Source organism: Daktulosphaira vitifoliae, unplaced genomic scaffold (assembly GCF_025091365.1).
Source record: "Daktulosphaira vitifoliae isolate Bord-2020 unplaced genomic scaffold, ASM2509136v1 Scaffold_1, whole genome shotgun sequence".
NCBI lineage: Eukaryota > Metazoa > Arthropoda > Insecta > Hemiptera > Phylloxeridae > Daktulosphaira > Daktulosphaira vitifoliae.
Genome location: NW_026099572.1, coordinates 80483823 through 80504853, shown reverse-complemented (window position 1 = coordinate 80504853; position 21031 = coordinate 80483823). Strand labels below are relative to the sequence as shown.

The 21031-nt window shown below is 23.8% G+C and overlaps 2 protein-coding genes across 3 annotated transcripts; one reads left to right on the top strand and one right to left on the bottom strand.

Moving 5' to 3' along the window:
• Positions 1 to 6: 6 nt before the first annotated feature.
• On the bottom strand, positions 7 to 2459 carry LOC126894722 (NADH dehydrogenase [ubiquinone] 1 beta subcomplex subunit 5, mitochondrial). Its single transcript, XM_050665932.1, has 4 exons — positions 2249 to 2459; positions 1806 to 2023; positions 1641 to 1747; positions 7 to 260 (listed from the first exon to the last, which is right to left on the bottom strand). The coding sequence occupies exons 1-4, from the start codon at positions 2331 to 2333 to the stop codon at positions 119 to 121; spliced, it is 552 nt and encodes a 183-aa protein (XP_050521889.1). The 5' UTR covers positions 2334 to 2459; the 3' UTR covers positions 7 to 118.
• Positions 2460 to 2628: 169 nt separating this feature from the next.
• Positions 2629 to 14908, top strand: LOC126894716 (fizzy-related protein homolog). 2 transcript variants are annotated; one of them, XM_050665922.1, is made up of 13 exons: positions 2629 to 2884; positions 9459 to 9642; positions 9719 to 9862; positions 10315 to 10436; positions 11000 to 11105; positions 11399 to 11746; positions 12348 to 12533; positions 12672 to 12800; positions 12870 to 12961; positions 13691 to 13862; positions 13926 to 14083; positions 14317 to 14475; positions 14715 to 14908. In XM_050665922.1, exons 2-13 carry the CDS (start codon positions 9475 to 9477, stop codon positions 14776 to 14778), a joined length of 1848 nt encoding a protein of 615 aa, XP_050521879.1. In that variant the 5' UTR covers positions 2629 to 2884; positions 9459 to 9474; the 3' UTR covers positions 14779 to 14908. The 2 variants fall into 2 exon arrangements, with proteins under 2 accessions (XP_050521879.1, XP_050521880.1); XM_050665923.1 differs by lacking the exons at positions 9459 to 9642; positions 9719 to 9862; positions 10315 to 10436; ... (7 more) ...; positions 14317 to 14475; positions 14715 to 14908 and adding an exon at positions 4059 to 5931 and having other exon boundaries at positions 2630 to 2884.
• Positions 14909 to 21031: the final 6123 nt, after the last annotated feature.

Here is a 21031-nt window from a genome sequence, read left to right as displayed (position 1 = left end):
CATAACTAAGTTTAACTAATGATCTATTTAATGTTAATATTGTATTATAGAAGTTTATAACAACTAATTTAAGCTAAAATCTACTGTTTAAAACATATTTATGTTAAAAAAATTAATTTTAATTATAACCAGCAGCTTCTTCAGAACGATCCATACTTTCTTTACTAACTCTGTGTAAATTGGCAGAAATTGGTCTATAGTAAAAAGATTTGTAGTCTGAACGTTCTTTCATTTTTTTTTCTATTTCTTTAGTTAACATTCTGAAAAAAATATAGAATTTATCTCAATGTAACATCTTAAAACTAATATTAAGAAAACTTTAAGCATTTAAGATTTGAACTAAAAAATTTTTGGCTTCTAAAAAATAAGACTACAGTATAGTTTTTAAAACTAATTTTTTGGTTTTGAAAGCAAATATTTATTTGTACATTTTTTTATTTTGCAAAAAGACCCACAATTTTTACAGACTACTAATAAGTTAGAGCAGACAACCTTATATTTTTTTATTATGCCCCTGAAATAAACCAAAAAAATTATTTTCACTATTCATTATGTATTGAATGTGTTAAATTAAAATTTTATAAAGTTATATCAATGTTTAGCGTCTTGTAATGATATTTTAAACAAATTTCATAGCTCCTCTTCAGAGCTACACTTATTGTATTTAGTTTATAATTGTACTATGTAACATACATGGTCTGATATTAACAATTGATGAAATAAGTTTAAAACTTCAGCACATGTATATAACTAAAAATATTTTCAATGTTTTATAATATATTATAATTATTTTAATGTTCTTTAGCAAATGGTTCATTTATTAATTATTTCATAATAACTGTTAAGTAAACATTGCAAAAATTAAAAAATATTGGCATTTATTGAAGTTTAATCATTTTAATTAATTCTAGGATCAACTTTTAGATTAATTTATTAGTATTGAACTACAAAAAAATGATATATATTTAAAAATATGGATTAATACCGATTTCAAAAATTGCAATAATAAATGATAGACTGTCTATCAATCACTAAAGTAGATCTTTAATATTTTTACAGAGAACCTACTATACAATTTAATCAAATGTTGTTTGTGAATGTAATCTAAAAGATATTAAAATTAAAAAAATTATGATAAAGTGATAACAAGGAAAACATTTCTCCAACAGTTGAAATAATTTACTTCAAAAATTTTAGGTTCAAGTACTTAAAATTATTTTTATATTATATTAATAGATTTCAGTTTTGTAAGAGTTAATATATTGAAGCAGTTTCAAAAAGAATTAACAGATATTATTCAATCAGTGACATCTTCTCACATTTAAAAATAACACATTAATAAAACTTTATTTTTCCCTTTTAGTATATTTTGTAAAATACATAAAATAAATTATTAATTAATGTCTATTGAACTATTTAAAATATATTGTACAAATAATTTTTTGGTAAACAATTATTATGAATTCCAATTCAAAATTCATAAATAGGATTGAAATGACTTGAAAATACTAAAACATTTTCTAGTGAATTAAACAAATTTTTATGACATAGAGTAATGTATTTTGAGTATTACCATAACTTTGAAAGCTTTTTTTAAAGATATTACTTTTAGCCCCCTTCATGTCATAAGTATTTTATACCTGATTTTGAATTTTTCATCTTCTTCATACAATGTATGTAAATATTTTTCATACTGTTGTTGTGGACTTGGATATATATATCGAGCAAACCAACGAGTAATAGGATGCTAAAAATAAAATTGAAAATCAAAAAAAAATCTTTTTTTAAAAATTATCACTTTATACTCTATGATATTCCCAATGTTTTGGCCTATATCCTTCAGGAATTGGAGCGAGTTGAGCTGGTCCAATGAATATGTTGGTGTAAGCTATGACAATGGTTAAAGGAATAACACCTACAAGAACATAAAAATGTATCAAATCTTTAAATTTAGTCCATTGCCATTTTGTTTCTTTTATTATCATCATGTGATGTCCACCCATATTACGAACAGGTACCAAATCTAGAACATTAAAACATGGGTTAATAAGAAATAACTAAAAAAGTTATTGGTTCATTTATCTAGTTATTAACATGTTAAATAATAGGTATACTTCAATATGTCGAATTCATTAAAATGAATCTAACTATCCTTAATATTTTTATAATTATACATATGACAAACTAAAAATGCACAGCGTTAAAATATTAATTATTAAAAATTATTCAAGATGTTTTTAATAGTTACCCAAAGATTTTAATACTCGTCCATATTTTAAATTTAAACATCTTTTGTAAGGTGAAATGAGCATTAATGAGCTCCAAATCGTCATTTTAAAAAATAATATTTAAAATTGATGTTATTATTTAGAAATAATAATAATTAACAAGATTTATATCATCACGCATATTAGAAATAATGGGATAAAATTTTTTATGAAATTACTGTAGTTACACACTTATCCTAATAAATTCTTATCAAAATGACCTTTTCAGCTGCTTGAAAAATCACAGCATAACTAATGATCATGACAGAGTTCAAATGTAAACGTCAATTGGTCACACTGTAAAAAACGTCTGTTTGTCAAAATGAAACGTGTGAACAGTATAAGGAATCGATAATCGCTTATGATTTCTTCCTTTTACTGTTATTGTTCCAATAATTGTTTTACCAATTTTACATTTAAAAATTTTAAATAAATTACTGTAGTTTTTTATAACATTTTGAGTGTTTGTATGTTAATAATTAAATCAATTATCTTTTCTAACTCAAAATATAAAAAAGAAAGATATTAAATGATGATACTCGAATAATTATCAACATACATTAAATTTTAACGACCGTCGAAGAAGTAAAATTGTTTTCGTATCGTCAAAAACTACAGTAAGTTTCAAAATAATGTCAAATTAGAATATTTTTATTATTGACAAATATTAAAGCATATGTATATAATAATTATTTTCAAATTTAGTTGATATTTATTCATAAAGTTGAATATTATGTTATTAATTAGGTGGGGGCATTTAATCACAATCTTATAATTTTTAATATGTTTTTTTTAAGATCAATTTATTTGTTTGTTTTATTTTAATTTCATACATTCAATTTGATGGCTAGAGTTTTTTTGTTCTAACTAAATAATATATATAATATTTACCAAATTTATTATGAGTATTAAAGTAATAACTATAGTATATAATAATAATAGTTAATTTAATTAAATTTTCAAGAACTTTAATTAATTTCACAATTTATATAAAATTAAAATTAATGAAAATATTTTTAAATTCAATAAAGATATGTGAATTTATCAATTATACTATAAAAATAGATTCTATAATTGATATTTTTACATTTTAATCTTGATTTTAATATTTTGTAAAAAAAAAATATATATGAAGATTTCCTCATATATTTATTAGATAGAAATGCATTTTAAACACTTGTTTTTTACTGGTAGCATATTTTGATAATAAATATTTGCTTTTTTACTGGATTAGTTTTTTTAATGTAATTTTAATTGATGCATTGACCCAATATTATTATTTAAATTTTAAACTTTTGAAAAGTGTAATTAATTATGATATTAGTCTAATTTATAACTAACCTAACAAACATGGAACAAGGAATGTATGCATTTCTGTTTGACGTACTTTAAAGAAATGTAAGTTCATGGAAATTTGTTGCTGGTCAACATGTTAACCTTTTACTGGTACAAAATTAAACCTTGTTTTACTTTTGTAATCTGTAAGTAAGATGTCAATTACTAGTTAATGAACATAAAAACAAACTAAAAATATATTTTGTAAATAATAAATTATCATGATATTAATTAATCTAAAATTTTTAAAAGAGTTGATTGTTTTTTAATGAAATATGAATTTAAATTTGCTAATTTCTCTCAAAATGAAATTTTTAAAATTAAATGAATAATTCTTTGAAGGATTGTCTTTGAGATAAATACCAATTAGGAAAATAGATAATAAACGAAAAATATGACTAATTTTTTTATTGTAATTAATTGGGAATTAAAATGGCATTGGAATTTATTTATTAGGCTTAAACAAAGTTACAAACATGGATGAAGGAATGGATCCAACATTTGCAATGAGACTGAGAGTGCAGCTATCTAGAAGTCCTGATTATGTTGTTTTAAAAAATCGTCAAATGCAGCAAGCTGCAGTTGACGTTAAGCCTCAAACTGTAGAAAAAGAAAATACTTTAATGGGTTTTAAAAGACTTGAAGAAATGGAAGTAGATAATGACCCTGGCGAGTCAAAATCTTATAAAAAGTTTAAAACTGGACAAGCTAATATTTCAATGCGACATGAGCAAATGGCTTTTAACAATTTTAGAGCTGATCGATTTATACCATATCGAGAAGCAAACAATCTCACTGCAAGATTTAATATCATATCTGACTTTAGAAATGGTTTAGAATATGGAAAAAAAGATTTCCAAAGTGAGTCTGCCAATAAAGATGGAGCTTACAAAGCTATTCTTCATAATGAACTTTTGGGGTCCAGTGTAGGAGAAATAGGATTATTAGATAAAAATCGAGATCGATTAGCCATAAAAAGAAATTTATTCCAATTTTATTCATCAAGCCCAGAACAAGTTGATAATATACAATCATGTGCTCCTTATTCATTATCACCCTTAGGTGCTAAAAGCCAAGAAATTTTACGATCACCTAGAAAAATTCCTCGCAAAATATCAAGAGTTCCTTATAAAGTTCTAGATGCTCCAGAGTTACAAGATGATTTTTATTTGAATTTAGTTGATTGGTCATCATCAAATTTATTAGCTGTAGGGCTTGGAAGTTGTGTGTATCTTTGGTCAGCTACAACTAGTAAAGTAACAAGAATTAGTGATTTATCTTCTGATGGAAATGTAGTAACTTCAGTTGCCTGGAATGACAAAGGTAATTATTTAGCATTTGGTACTCAAGAAGGATCTGTAGAAGTTTGGGATATTGCAGCAGAAAAACAAGTTAATAGTTTAACTGGTCATGCTGGAAGAGTTGGAGCTATTGCTTGGAATGGTGATGTTGTATCTTCTGGAAGTCGTGATCGTAATATATTTTTAAGAGATATGAGAGGTCCAAGTTTATCTACTTGTAGAAGATATGCTGGACATAGACAAGAAGTATGTGGTTTAAAATGGTCTCCAGATAACCGTTACCTAGCTTCCGGAGGTAATGACAACAGATTATATGTGTGGAATACTCATGCTTATACTCCACAATTAACCTATAATCAACATACAGCAGCAGTTAAAGCAATAGCATGGTCTCCACATCAAAGAGGTCTTTTGACTAGTGGTGGAGGTACAGCAGATAAATGTATTCGATTCTGGAATACTTTAACAGGTCAACCAATGCAGTGTATTGATACTGGGTCTCAAGTGTGTAATCTTGCTTGGTCTAGAAATACTCAAGAACTTGTCAGCACTCATGGATATTCACAAAATCAAATTGTTGTATGGAAATATCCATCAATGAGTCAAATTGCTAAACTTACAGGTCATACATTTAGGGTTTTATATTTATCAATGTCACCAGATGGAGAGTCTATTGTAACAGGAGCTGGAGATGAAACATTAAGATTTTGGAATATATTTTCTAAAGCACGATCACAGAAGGAACCTAAGAGTAAACTTAATCTTTTTACAAACATTAGATAAAAGTTGGTTATTAAAAGTGGGCTTAAAATTTTTAATATCTCTTGATCTCTCTTTCTTATGAGTTTTATATTTTGTTTGCCTTTGAACCATTTTACATTTTGTTGTCTATTGAACAAACCTAACTTTATTTTTTGTGAACCATTAGCGACATTTTATAATTAGTAAATAAACAATTAGGAGAACTTAATTTTGGTATTATAGTATTGTATTGTATTTCTTTTTTTTATTTTTTCGAAAGTATTATGTACATTTTTAATACATAGCAATTAATTGGTGAGTTATTCTTTTAAAATTAAGTAGATCAAGTACCTATTAAAAGTACTTGATCATTAATTTTATTGATGACAAAAAATATATTAATCTGTGGTTTTTTTTTTATATTTGTTTGATATAACATGCTATTAAGGATGCCAAAAAATGTTATTATATTTTTTATAGTTTATAATGATAAAATAAAGTAAATTTTTATTTATAAAAAATATGATTGTAATTATTTATAAATATTATATCCTGAATGTTGATAGTTTAAAAAATATCTACAATAACTCTAAAAGATGACAAAATTTTAAGAGCTGGAAATTAATAAACATTAAAAATAAATATACAGGCTTGATTTCAACAAAATTTATGAAGAGGCTAAGTTCCCCCAATTTGTGACTAACAAAATACATTAAAAAATAATTCATTGTTTTATTTGTACAATAATTAACAAGTAGAACAAAAAATATTTTTAATCTAAACGAGTTAGTGTAATCAATAATATATTAATGATAAAATTTTTCAAAGTGCTTTCAATAGTTTATTATACTCCCACTTCTTTTTTTTAATAAAATATTTGAAAAATATTACAATCATTGTAGATTTTTGTAATTAAAATTAGATAATATTAATATATTTATAAACATATTTTACCAATTGTTAATTTTATTGCAACATAGAAATCAACGCCTATCAAATTTCATTATAACTGTTATGTACAGTATTAACTTAGTTAAACTAGTTTTTTAACTTATAATTCAAACAAAGTTGCCAAAAATTTATTTGTAAAAGAAAATTTAAGTAAAATAATATTTATGAAACTAGTTTAATAAAAGGATATTTTTAATGTTAGTAATTTAAAATTCTTTTTAAATGGTTGTTTATTTGACAAAAATGAAAATAATTGTTTAAAGGTCAAAATAATATTACATGTTTTCATAAAATTTTGTTTATATAATAATTATTTTTTACATTTTATTATTTTTATTTAAATAAAACATTAAATCCTGATTAAACTGTGGGTATAATTATAATAAAAGTTAATTATAAATAACATTGCATACATTTTTACCAGAGCTTTATCGAGATCATCAGCTCATACGGCCCAAAATTCTAATAAGTGCCCTTTTCATTGCATTCTTGGGTAGTTGCCCAAGGTAGCCTTTTATATAGACACACTTGGACTATTTTAATAAATAAGTTATTAAAATTTAATAAGAATTGATTATTTATGATTAATATTAAATAAATTACTAAAACCAAATTTTTCTTCTTTTTTATAACAAAAAGTCCAACTGCTGAGGCATTAGTCTAAAATATCAAATTAATAAATTATTGAAGAGTATAGGAGAATACAAGTAATTTTCTATGTCTTTAAATTTTTCAGAAGGACAAAAAAAAATTATAAACTCCTATCCTTATAGTGATAAAATAAAAATTAACACTTAAATATTAGAAAAATTTTAATATTTTAAATAGAATGAACTTCATTACTTAATACTATTGCTAAGTGGCAAATCAAATTAAAATTGACTTCTACTGTTTTTCTTCTGTACCCTTCATTTATAATGGTTATATTAAATTTTCTCTTTAATTTGTATTGATTTAATAAATTTTACATTTTTCACTATATCATGAGCTTGATTTCCTAATGATTCTTGTAGAATAAGGAGTAGTATGAAGTTCTTCCTTTCAGTATCGTCCTTGCGGCATTTCAGTATAATATGTGATTACTTTAAAATTATCATAACGAACCAGTAAAAACATATGGAAATTTTTTTATATTTATTTTTAATTCTACATAATAGAAATTTTATTTTTAAAATAATTAATATTTGAGTTATAAAGTATATGGTTTAGTTGACTTTAAAATTTTAATGTTTCGATGTTTTAAGTATCATAAAAATAGTGGCTATTTTTGATTTGATGTAACATTATTATTTAATGTTATTTTCTTTAAATAATTAACTGCAGAACCCAGGCTCTTAAAACTAGCAACCTGAACAAAACCACAATAAGGCAATCAATTAGAAAAATGTATTTAATATAAACAGTAATTTAACATAAAATAATATAGTTATAACATAAAAAAAAATTTGAAACATTTTTACATTATTCTGATCAAAAATGTAATTTAAATTTTACAATTATTAAATGTTATGTATTAAAAACTAAATATTGCACAATAAAATGTTTAATAATTAAAGAACAGTTAAAATGTTACAATAATTAAAACAATACAAATATTTTTTAATACTTTTTGAATACTCTTTACATTATATGAAGTTTTGGAATAATTAAGTGTTATAATAATTTAATTTGTTAGTACAGCCCATGCCATATCCAGGGGCTATTAAAAGGTTAAGCCTCCCTTTGACATGCTGAATCTACATTTTAGGTAAAAAATTACCTATTAAAAGCTGACCCAGGTCTAATACATAATTACCTAATTTGATAAACTTAGATCTCATAATATTCTGTACCTACATTAATAATTTTTTAATTATGTTTAACTGCTTTGTATGTCATGAAAATAAAAAGGTGCATTACCCAATCTTACGAATTTTTGGTAATGTATTAATTAAATGTTGCATCTTTAATTTCTTTTTTCTCATCACTATTTGAAACACAAGTTGAAATTAAATTTATTATCATAAGCATAATGAAGTATTTCACAATCTACCCTATCCCTTTAGTTCTATCTTATGAGTAATGCCTATTTATTCGGCATACACACACACACACATATATATATATATAAATTGTTTATTGGTAAAATTAATAACTTATTATTTAAAAAATACTTATATATTTATAACTCATAAAATACTGATTTTAGAAAAGAAGAAAAACAATTTGATAAATATAAGCTGTTTAATTATTAATTTAATTCTTGCGACAACTATTATAACTTATTGGGTAATGAAACTTCCCTGACTTAAAATTTGATTATTTTATTATGAATGTAAAAATTCAGAAACATTAAAAATTTTGATTTGTGTCTCTATTCTTGTTGAAAGACTATGTGTATAGTTAAAAAATAATTTTCATTAAAAGATGAATACTTTTGCAGTTTTAGCATAATAAAAATTATCGTCTATTTAAAAAATGTGACCTACATTATGCGAAAAAGTAGGTTGAAGTTCAAAACATTCTTTAAACTTAGTTGATAGTATATATACTAGAGTTTTAATTAATTAATTTACTTAATTAAAATAAAATTTTATTTCATGCGTAAATCTTGTCAAAATTATTATAACTTAAATTAGAACTAATTTTTGATGATATTATATTAACTATTAAAAATAATTAAACTAATTTGTAAAATTTAATATTTTTCAATTTGAATTAAAAACAATTGGCATTTTTAAATTTTGATTATGTATTTTGTTAAATTTTTTATCTTATTAATAAAATAAAAACTCATTCCTAATAGATTTACTTATGTTCGAGCCTCTAAGTTATAGAATAAGATTTATACATCTATTAATTTAAAAAAGATTCTATCCATTAGATTGTTTCAGTTAAATATGTCTTTGCAAGATTTAGTTGAAGGTGATTGCGGTGGTTCAAACTCATTAGTTCAATTGTCATCTCATTTTGTTCAAGACCATGGATTGAAAGATCAAGATCTTAGACAAGCAAGCCAGTCTGATCAGAATGTAACTCAAAGTTTTTTAAGTGCCACTACAGGAGAAGTAAATGAGATTTTAATTGTTAAACATACATAGGATATCTTATTAATAATAACCCTGAATATGTTTGTTATTTTAGCTTGCAGATCAATTCTTTAGCTCTGAAGAATCTGACACATTCAAAATGGATAATATACTGGCAGAAATGAGAAATGCCGAAATGAATTTTTGTATTCAAGAAGACCCTTGGCCAGAACAACTAGCTAAAGAAATCAAAAATAATGTTAGAAAATATTTTTTAGAATTTTTTTAAGGGAAGACCTTATTAAGTAGTATAATTGAGCTTAATTTTATAAGCTGTATTATAAGTTGATTTAATCTTTTTTTATAATTATTAAGTGTAATACACAATTTTTTTGTATTTTTTGAAATTTATAAAAACAGTAGAAACTTAATTAACTGTTACTATTTTAACCAAAACAAAAAAAAACTTTTGATTATTTTTTATTATATATTTTTATACCTAATTATTCATCTTTATTTTAATGCCAAAAATTTAATTTTGAAATTACAAGTCTATTAATGTTTGTTTATTATAAAATTTCTGTTTATCAGCTATCTGATTAATCTACATAGTTACAGTCCTGACATTTTAGGTTATTGAAGTCCCTACTGTATACTCTTTTATATTTAAACATAGATTTTTATTAACTCATCCAAAATATTTTACTTTAGGACTACTTGTATGATCCAAACATTTGGAGTTCAACAGAAAACAAAATGTTGGTAAAAGATGATGTTTATGAATACGGTTATGCTCCTGAATGGGTAAAAGAATTAGAATCGTCCCATAATGAGTATGTAATAAGTTTTTTACTTTTTTAATATCTGGGGCAATTTACTTAGAAAAATAATGATGCTTTTTATGATAATTTTTACTTTGGTGCTCTTTCTGTATTCATTATTGAAAACTAGATGCTGTTTTAATAAAAAACATACTTACTACTATAGATAGAAAAATGTGTTTTAGAAAAAATTAGATATATAAATTAGTAAAAGGACACTTAGAATTTTTTATAAACAATATTAGATTATACATTTTTTAGATTTAAAAAAAATTAAAAAATCTGTTTAATTTTTATACAGACACATACCACTAATTATAAAAGTAACTAAAGCTGTAAAAATTCAGAGCGGAAAGTTATATGATAAAATTATTTTTAAGAAAAGTGTATGATTTACCTTTTTATTTTAAAATGTTGTAAAAACACTACTTTTTTTGGATAATTGAATATTTTTTTTTGCTTTAATTAGGTTCTAAAAAAGGGAAGATTTGGTTACACCCTTCAAACATAACAGCTATAACTTTTATTTTAGTGTATGGTTTTGAAATTTTTTTGTTTTTAATAAAACATTTTAGGAGTAATGCTTTGAAATCACAATCTGATTTTGAAAAAAATGGTGAAAATGAAAGTAAATATGATACAAATTTTACTGATTCTGTACTACATGATGATTTAAATTTGGTAATTTAAATTTTTAATTTCATATTCTTAAGTTTTAGGTTTTTTAAATTTTGTTATAGTCATACTGAAGACAATATATTCCATTAAAATTTATAACTAAATAATGTATTTGAATATTCATATAATAAAAGGAGATAAATTACATAATTGTATTTATTCATTACTATAATATTACTGTTTCAAAATTAGGTGTCTTCAAAATGGCATAATCAAAAATTACAGAAACTTTTAAATTGACTTATATTCTGACCAATGATTTTTTTTTTAATAGTTAAAATCATCCCTAATTTTAGGATTCATACAGTGAAATGATGATGAACAGCATTAATTGTATGGCTGGCCAATACAATGAGCCACTTAGAGACTCATTATTTGCATATAGAAATTTTCAACAAAATGTATTTAATGACTTAAATCATCAAGTTTTGGAATTTAATCCATCTGATGAATTAGTTACTGGTTCATCAAGTTTGAAAAGTTCTATATCTGCTATTGGACAACCAATATTAGCTAATGAAATATTAGAAAATACAACAGAGACTACTAATAATGAAGACATTGATAGATTTTTAAATGAAACAAACAATTTTCAGTCATGGTACTCTGAGTATGAAGAAATGAAAAATGCTGAAAAAGCTCAAGTAAACTTATTCATAATTATGCAATGATTAGGACTGTGAATTAAATGCATTTGTATGTCGTTTTTGCTACGTTGTATCAAAAAATGGTTTTTATTAAAATTTGTTTTGTATTGTGTATAATTTAATTGTGAAATCTTATTTTGTGTATATCGTGGTTGCATATCAGTGCATATTTTCACAATTTTTATGTATTTATGCATTTTTTTTTACAAATAAGATACATGTAAAATTATTATATGCAAATTTTATGATAACTCAATCTAATCTAATTTTATATATGTATTCATAATAATTTTTAATGCATATTTACATACTTATTAAATGAGTTTAATATATTAAATTCACAGCCCTATTAATAATATTATTTTATATAGTGAGTAATGCATCTTGGTTTTACTTAATATGTAAATATTATCTATGATCTACTTATTAGATAATGAACTTATGTTATAACTTTTTTTACTTTTTACTGAAAACATGTAAACTATATTTTTTAACTTCTAGTATACTTTAAAATGAATCATGTATTTGAAAGAATATAAGTGATTTCAGTTGTCAAATTAAGTTAATTCGCCATATAAATATATTTTTTGAATATTAGGAATATGCCTTTAATTCTGACAATGAAATGGAGTCCATTGAAAATCCATTGGCTGAAGGCAAACGTCGTTTAGAAGCAGGTGAATTGCCTATTGCAGTTTTGTGTTTTGAAGCAGCTGTAAAACATGACATGTCTAATGCAGAAGCTTGGCAACTTTTAGGTACTACTCAAGCTGAAAATGAACAAGTATGAAGATAATTTTGTATAATCAAATATTTTGTTTATTTATTAGTTTAAAGATCTAAGAATTAAAATAATTATAATTATAAATACTATAGTTTTATTATAGATATATAATATTTATGCTTTATTTTTTATTATAAGGATAATTTGGCAATAAGTGCACTTAATAAATGTTTAGAACTGGAACCAAACAACTTAACAGCTATACTTTGTTTGGCTGCTTGTTACACAAATGAGAGCTGTAATTTACAAGCATGTAGAACCCTCAAGGTATGCAACCAAAAACAAAAATTTATTATTAATTTTACAAAGACAAAAAATTAATAATATTATGTTTAGGAATGGTTAAATCAAAACCCAAAATATACGGATATTGTCAAATCTAAACCAATACTAGATGAATCCAATGTGATGAAATATTTATTTACTACGTATGTTTTCTGTTCTATAAATCTAAGTAAAATACAAATTATTTTAATTTTTTTTGCAATATAATAAATATCAATGTAACAATAATATAAATTGTTACAATATAACTAACAAAACCAACAATTTTTATATTTGAAAATATTTGTCAAATTTATAGTACTATCTCATAATACTTATAAGTGTTAAATTTTTTTTTAAAGGTAACATACATATGTATATTTAACTAGCTTATAGAATAAGAAATAGTCTGAGAAATTAGCTGGGCAATATAAGATTTTGGACCATTATTTTGCAAGTTAATAACATTTCTAAATGTAGACTGGTGTTTAGGTGTGGGTTCTGTTCTTTTTTTTTAAATTATTTTTTTTTTCGGAAGTACTTTTCCGAATTTTTACTCTTTCATAAGTATAAAAATGTTTATAGCTTCTCAAATAATGGTTCAAAAATTGTTAACAATCAGTAATATTCTTAGTAATATTTTAACATTGAGCTTGTTAACTATGTAAGTTTTGATAAAAAAAATTAAAGTTAATACACTTATAAAAAATTAAAAATAGACCTTAAAGTACTTAACCACTTATAAATCGAGAAATATAGACTACTTAGGTAAGTTAAAAAAAAATATATTATTCTTTATATATATCTTTCTTAAATTGTGTTACTTTATGCTACTATATTTTAATTTTATTTCTGTTGATCATAATAATAATATTAAGGTTTATTTTGTTTAGACAATTGTATGAGTCAATTAAAGATATGTACATTGAAGCAGCTCAGAGAAGTGTAGAAACAGGGTACATTGATGCAGATGTTCAAAATGGATTAGGAGTATTGCTTAATCTTAACAACGAAAATGATAAAGCAGTTGATTGTTTCAAAGCTGCTCTTCAAATAAAACCTGAAGTATTTCAAATACAGTTTACAATGTAATGTCTAAATATTTTCTATAATTTAAATTTTCTTAAGGATGCTCGTTTATGGAATCGACTCGGAGCAACATTAGCTAATGGGGGTCGATGTGAAGAGGCTATTGAAGCATATCGAAATGCATTGGAATTATGTCCTGGATTTGTTAGAGCTCGTTACAATTTAGGAATTACTTGTATTCATCTTGATACATATAAGTAAATTCTTAAGTATTTCATTTTTTTTTTTTTATTTGATCTAAAGCTTTAACTACTATACCATTAGCTTAATACATATTAAGGTATTACAAATATACACAAAGTAATGTTACAATGTATGATAGATCTAAGTTTATAATAATAAGATCTGATGCATCTCATTTGTTTTATCTTAATTAAAAATTTATATTATAAAAATTATAATAACTAATTATTTTGTAATTCATAACTAGAGAAGCAATTGAACACTTACTAGAAGCTCTAAACCAACAAGCATCAGCTATAAGTACTAATTCGCAAAGTCCAGCTCTATCCGAAACAATTTGGAGTACATTACGTTTAGCTATATCTATGTCTGAACGATCTGAACTTCTTAAAGCTGTGAATGACAGGTATATAAGTTAATGATTTTATTTTTTTTTTTAAATTTTAATAAAGAATTAATAGAACCACTTTCAAAAAAAATTAATTAATTAATTAAAACTAAAAATGTTAGAAATACTTAACTACTTAACTAGTTTTTAAATAATATTAGTTATAAGTGATCAATAATTTTTATTTATTTTTATATCATAGATAAAATACTATAGTGTTATGATTTAAAAGTGTTAACTCTGTTATTTTTTTATAGAAACTTAAATTTATTAAATGAAGAATTCAATTATCAAGGATCAACAGAAAGTACAACAATTTAATCCTTTTGACATTCTTTTTAATATATAGTTTTTCTATTTTGTTTTGTTTTATCTTAGTTATGATTTATTATACTTTATTGATGGTTATGGTCAATTTGTTCATAATTCTTAATTTGTATAACTTTGATAAGTGCAATTATTATAAGTTTTTATCTAACTCAGTAAATGAGAGTTCAATTTGATCAAATATAAAATTTTAATAAATTAATGATATAAATAAAACTTTTACCAGTAAATTATACAATTTTTTCAGTTTATTAATTAATCAACTAAATCCTCCTTTACTAGAATTTTTTTTAGATTTTTTGAAAAATTAAATTGCAAGACAGTTCATTTAAAAACAGATAACTAATTGTTCATTGAACTTTTAATCATTATATATTAATAATAATGTAAGCAATGATTCTATATTACATAATACAAAATCATTGTTATTATTTATTTTTCAATGTTTTTAATTCTTAAATTTCGCACAATATTTTCGGTTTTATGATTGTGAGTAATAATTTTGTACTGAATCTATGTACAAAAGTATTTATTTTATTATCATCATCTTTAGAAAATATTTTTTTCACAATTAATGGAGATATTTCTCAATCTTTTATAAAGAGTCTTTTTGAAAAATTATTAAAAATTTAATTATTGTACCTATAATATTTGTATAGCTTCATATCAGCCAGCGCCCAAACTCACTGTAATTACACTGCAGATCTTTTTCAATATCTTTTTCTCAAAATAGAGTAAACTTCTCTCCATGTGTACTGTTATCGTCCACGCCTCGCAATCATACGTCAACGCCGGTCTAACTACAGCCAAATCATTCTTAATATTGTCCTTGTATATAATTTGATTTTGAAAAACTTTAACAATATATAATAGCCATTTTTCGCTTTGTGTATAAGGTTTACTATCCAGTCATTATTACTCTTGATGGGTGCTTCAAGGTATTTAAAATGGTCTACTTTTTCAAAAACAGCCTTTCCAATTAATGATCGTTTTCCAATAATTCCAATACTTTGGTTTTTCTTAATTTACTATTAAATAAATTTTAAATATTATTTTATTTTTTGTCCAGTTTTTTAACTCTAAACATATTTTTCCTTGAAAAAAATGACTATATTTATTGTTGATCAACAAAATACAAATGTAAATGCTTGGAATCGGATCAAGGCTAGATAAATCACAGTGGGGAAAGTTTCAAAAAGCTTTACAACATCTTCGCCTGAATGATGAAATTAAAGGATAAAGTTATTAAGTTGTATTAAAATGTGTCAACTATAGTAACTCAAATAATAAATGTAAATGTAAAATAGTAGTTTTCTATGATTAAAGTGATATAATAAAATTTTCTCTCGGGATATGAGTACGAGGGTCTTATGAGAAGATGTAAAATATAGAAAAACAAAGTAATATTTGAAAATGTATTAATATAATAATAATTTGAAATAGAAATTATTGTGATTAATTATCACACAGAAATTATCATTAACTCCACTCATACCAATAGTTATCTAAGCTTGTGCTGACTGTGAGTCGTGTCAATAAATACCTTGAATAGTAAGGAAATATAAGTGAGTTCTCTATCTTCGCAAGAGAGTCTCTTTGTATTGACTACACAGGTAACCCATTCAAAGTTTGGATTAGGCTGGTTAACTTCGTTCAAACGTTATTGATTTTTTTTATTTATTTAAGCAATATTTTGTTCTAGAAATCACTTAATTTTTTGATTCCCTACTTAATTTATGTACTAGTTATACTTAAATTATTACTACTTATTATAACTTTAAACCTTCTGTAAAATGTGAATTTACCTTAGTAATGTTGGAAGCAAGGTTAAAAATAAATATGCTTCGTTTTTTGTAAAATTATAAATATTGCCGAGACACTCTTACACTTATTGAAAGTTCATAAATTCAAGGAGCAGTGGGTCGAATTGACAGTTTTTATGTCCTTTAATATTAAATTCAATTCATCTAAATGTGCAAAGAGGTCACGACTTTTTACTATTATCTGTTTATTACTCGATTCTGTTAGTTATTATATATTATTTTACTTAAAATAGATGATTTGTCACAACTAAAGAATTTCTTATAGTTATTACATTAGATTTGTATCAATGTATTTTTAGACATATTTTTCGAAATAGTTTAAAGGATTAATATGAATAATATATATTTAATTTGATGACTAATAAACAATGATTTATAGACTACTGAATAATAAGTGTTGTATGCATTATAACACAATGGTCTTAAGGGATAAGCGGAAATATTATTGTTAAATTAATTAATTTTATTCATACGCTCAAAGATTTTTACAGTTTCTTATTAATAATACAATAATGGGAAATGGTATGATTATTTTCTTTTATTGTAACGCATCGAAAGTATTGAATGCGATATGAGGACAGTTGATAAAAATGATAAAAATATACTTTAATACGAAAAAATTTTTTTTTGTGGCTCATTTATTTTTTTAGCTCTCACTTAACCAACTTTTTTTAACGATACATTAAATGATCACAACTATTATCTAGTTAAAGATATTACCCTCAAAAATTTAAAAATTTTCCACTTAATCATTTAAAGAGTTACTTAGCCTACATTCTCCATATAGACAATTAAAATTATTCATATTTAATGTTTTTAAAGTATTTATTGTCAAATTAGGTTTGATATGATAATAGTTTTCAATTACAAAATTAAATACTTTTTTTATTTTTTAGTTTGTTAAATATATATGTTGTTATTAACAAAAANATTAAATACTTTTTTTATTTTTTAGTTTGTTAAATATATATGTTGTTATTAACAAAAACAAAGTAGGTACTCTTATAAGGGAAAAAGTAAAACTTGAAAAATATTTAACCACTTGTAGATTAAAAAATAAATACTATTCAACAAAACCGACATTTTTTTTAAACATTATAATTATTTTAGAAGAACTGTAATGGTCAATAATAATCAATCACTTTGTATATTGGAAAGGACGTATCACTTTCCTTTCTAACGCCATCGAAAGACAAAGATCTCATACGACCTTGTAAAATTTAAACTTGCATGATCGAAACTCAATTATTGTTTAGTCAATTGATTTATTTTAAATAATCTATGGATTAAAAATTATTGTTTTTTCAAATTTATACATTTTATTTAACAAAATTATCCATTTCAATTATCGTGATTTTGTTATTAGATATTTTATTAAAAGTATGCATTACTTCATTTATTTTGTCCCAAAATAAAATTATCTGTATGGAAAAAAAATTAATAAATAATTAAATTTATTGAAAAAAAATTTACCTTTTTAAAAATTAATGTTCTTAATTCTTGGAATAATCTTTTGATAAATTATTATTATAGAGTCGACACGAAATTTCTTAGAATATAAAATACTTTTTTAGTCTCTAATGAAAAAAATATTGAGAAGGCTGCAGCAAATTGATTATTTTATGTTAGAATTATTATGAACATTGTAATATAACAATGATGATATTCACCATTGATTATGTTCTTATTCATTTAATTCCCTCGAGTATAAAATTGATGGTTTAACACGGGTGTTGGTCTTAATAATACAAAAAGTAATTGTCATACCTTTATACAAATTAACATCTAAGACCCGGAGGGTTCCGGATACAACTACATCTGTTATTAAAATAATATCTAATACAAAAATATGGCTTATCAGATACTGTGAAATATAAGTACAGAAATAACTGAATGTTCTATGCAAATGAAATAAAAAAACATACAACTAGCTAACTCTCGAAAAATACACAAGCAGCTGGAGAAGCTTCAATAATCTGCAGGTGGCGCCAAAAGGTTTTAATTTAAATGATAGAAAACCAGAAGTCTTGTAGTTTCTTATTATCAGTCACCAACTGCTGTAATGGACGCTCGAATACCAAATGCGCTTTAATTAACGAAATAACAAAAGATACAATTTATAAATNATAATCTGCAGGTGGCGCCAAAAGGTTTTAATTTAAATGATAGAAAACCAGAAGTCTTGTAGTTTCTTATTATCAGTCACCAACTGCTGTAATGGACGCTCGAATACCAAATGCGCTTTAATTAACGAAATAACAAAAGATACAATTTATAAATAATGTCATATTAATGCGACTTAATTAAAAATTTTTATTAATGTTTTTGGTCCGAGAATATTTAATATCATATTTTACATATATGTAAATATTAACCGAGTAGCTACAAAAAGAAAGAAGAACTGCAAACACAAAAAGTATTTTTCATGGAGACATAGAAGATTGTTTTTCTTATGACTAACAATTGCAAGACAATTATACGATATTAATAAAAAATATTTCGTTTGATATCTGGTAAAAAATGATCTTACTTTAACACAACCCACAAGATAAAATGTAGAAAACATTTTGATTGAATAAAATTCTTTAAATTTATTAATTGAAAAATTCTCAAAATAAAATTAAATGTTATATTTTCAGTTTGCTAATATTATATATTTTTAATTGAATTCATTTTTTTTAGCTTCGATGCGAAGCTGAGAAGGTATTGGTTTTACTATGATGTGTTTTTTCGTTTTTTTTTTTTGTTTTTTGTGTCTATTACCACTTTTCCTCAGCTCTCACCGAACGAATTTCTTTCAACGATACGTCAAAAGATCACAAATTGTAACTAGTCGAAGACATTACCCTTAAAAATTGAAAAAAATTCCCCCGTTCCCGTAAATGGGGGAAATCTCCAAAAAAATTACAAATTTAAAAATCGCTAATTTTCGAAATTTTTTCAATTTTTTTTACTAAAATGTGCCGTAGCTTTTTCAAAAATAAACATATCAATATAATTCTTTTTTTTATAGATGCATGATGTCATTACCTATCATTTGGTATATTTTTTTTATAAATCTGACTTTTTACCTGCCCACAGGGGGGGATTTAAAATGACAACTTTTTTACAAAAAATTAATTTTTTCAACTTAACTTTTGAAAAGGTCTGACACTTTTATAAATATCTTAAATTAATGCTAATGTAATATACTTTAATTAAAAAAAAAAATTTGACCTCTAGACTTATCGTCACGGCGAAAATGGCTACCAAATGCTATTTTCGTGTGAAAATTCTCGATTTTATTTTTTATATTATATTTAACTTTATAATGCTATAACTTATTGAAAAGTGTATGGATCCACACAATTTTTTTATGAGAAATAATATTTTTTAATAAACCCTTTTTCATTCGACATACTTTATCTTAATCGAGATATTAATAAGGAACCAGCAGATCATGTAGCTTTTGGAATAATACACCAATTTTTTAAAATTAAACACTATCTAAAGATTTGCAAATATAAATATAAATATCACAAATCGTATCTAGCCGAAGACATTACCCTCAATAATTAAACAAATTTCCCGTGTTCCCCGTAAATGGGGAAACCTCCAAAAAAATTACAAATTTAAAAATAGCTAATTTTCGAAATTTTTTTACTTAAAATTGCCATAACTTTTTTAAAAATAACTAAATCAATATAATTTTTTTTTATATAGATGTATGATATCATTACTTTTTATTTGGTATATTTTTTTATAAATCTGACCTTTTACCTGCCCACAGGGGGGAATTCAAAATGACAACTTTTTCACAAAATATTTACCTTTTTAACTTAACTTTTGAAAGTGTTCCGGAAAGTCTGACACTTTTATATATATTTTAAATTAAAGCTAATGTAATGTACTTTATTGTGGAAAAAAAAATTTCGGACTTTATTTTGTCTTCACATTGAAAATGGCTACAGAATGCTATTTTTATGTGAAAATTCTCGATATTATTTTTTACATTTTTAACTTTATAATGCTATAACTCATTGAAAAGTGTACGGATCAACACAATTTTTTTATAAAAAATAATATTTTTTAATAATTTCTTTTTCATTTGACATACTTCATCTTTATCAGGATATTAATAAGGAACTAGCAGATCATGTAGCTTTTGGAATAATACACCAATTTTTTAAAATTAAACACTATCTAAAGATTTGCAAATATAAATATAAATATCACAAATCGTATCTAGCCGAAGACATTACCCTCAATAATTAAACAAATTTCCCGCGTTCCCCATAAATGGGGAAACCTCCAAAAAAATTACAAATTTAAAAATAGCTAATTTTCGAAATTTTTTTACTTAAAATTGCCATAACTTTTTTAAAAATAACTAAATCAATATAATTTTTTTTTATATAGATGTATGATATCATTACTTTTTATTT

Coding starts and splice junctions, on each gene's coding strand:
- LOC126894722 (XM_050665932.1), bottom strand. CDS start 2,333: ATGACGATTTGGAGCTCATTAATGCTCATTTCACCTTACAAAAGATGT. Junction 2,024..2,248: donor ACGAGTATTAAAATCTTTGG/GTAACTATTAAA, acceptor TTAATGTTCTAG/ATTTGGTACCTGTTCGTAAT. Junction 261..1,640: donor GATGAAAAATTCAAAATCAG/GTATAAAATACT, acceptor TATTTTTTTCAG/AATGTTAACTAAAGAAATAG.
- LOC126894716 (XM_050665922.1), top strand. CDS start 9,475: ATGTCTTTGCAAGATTTAGTTGAAGGTGATTGCGGTGGTTCAAACTCA. Junction 11,747..12,347: donor AAAATGCTGAAAAAGCTCAA/GTAAACTTATTC, acceptor TTTGAATATTAG/GAATATGCCTTTAATTCTGA. Junction 12,801..12,869: donor AAGCATGTAGAACCCTCAAG/GTATGCAACCAA, acceptor TATTATGTTTAG/GAATGGTTAAATCAAAACCC.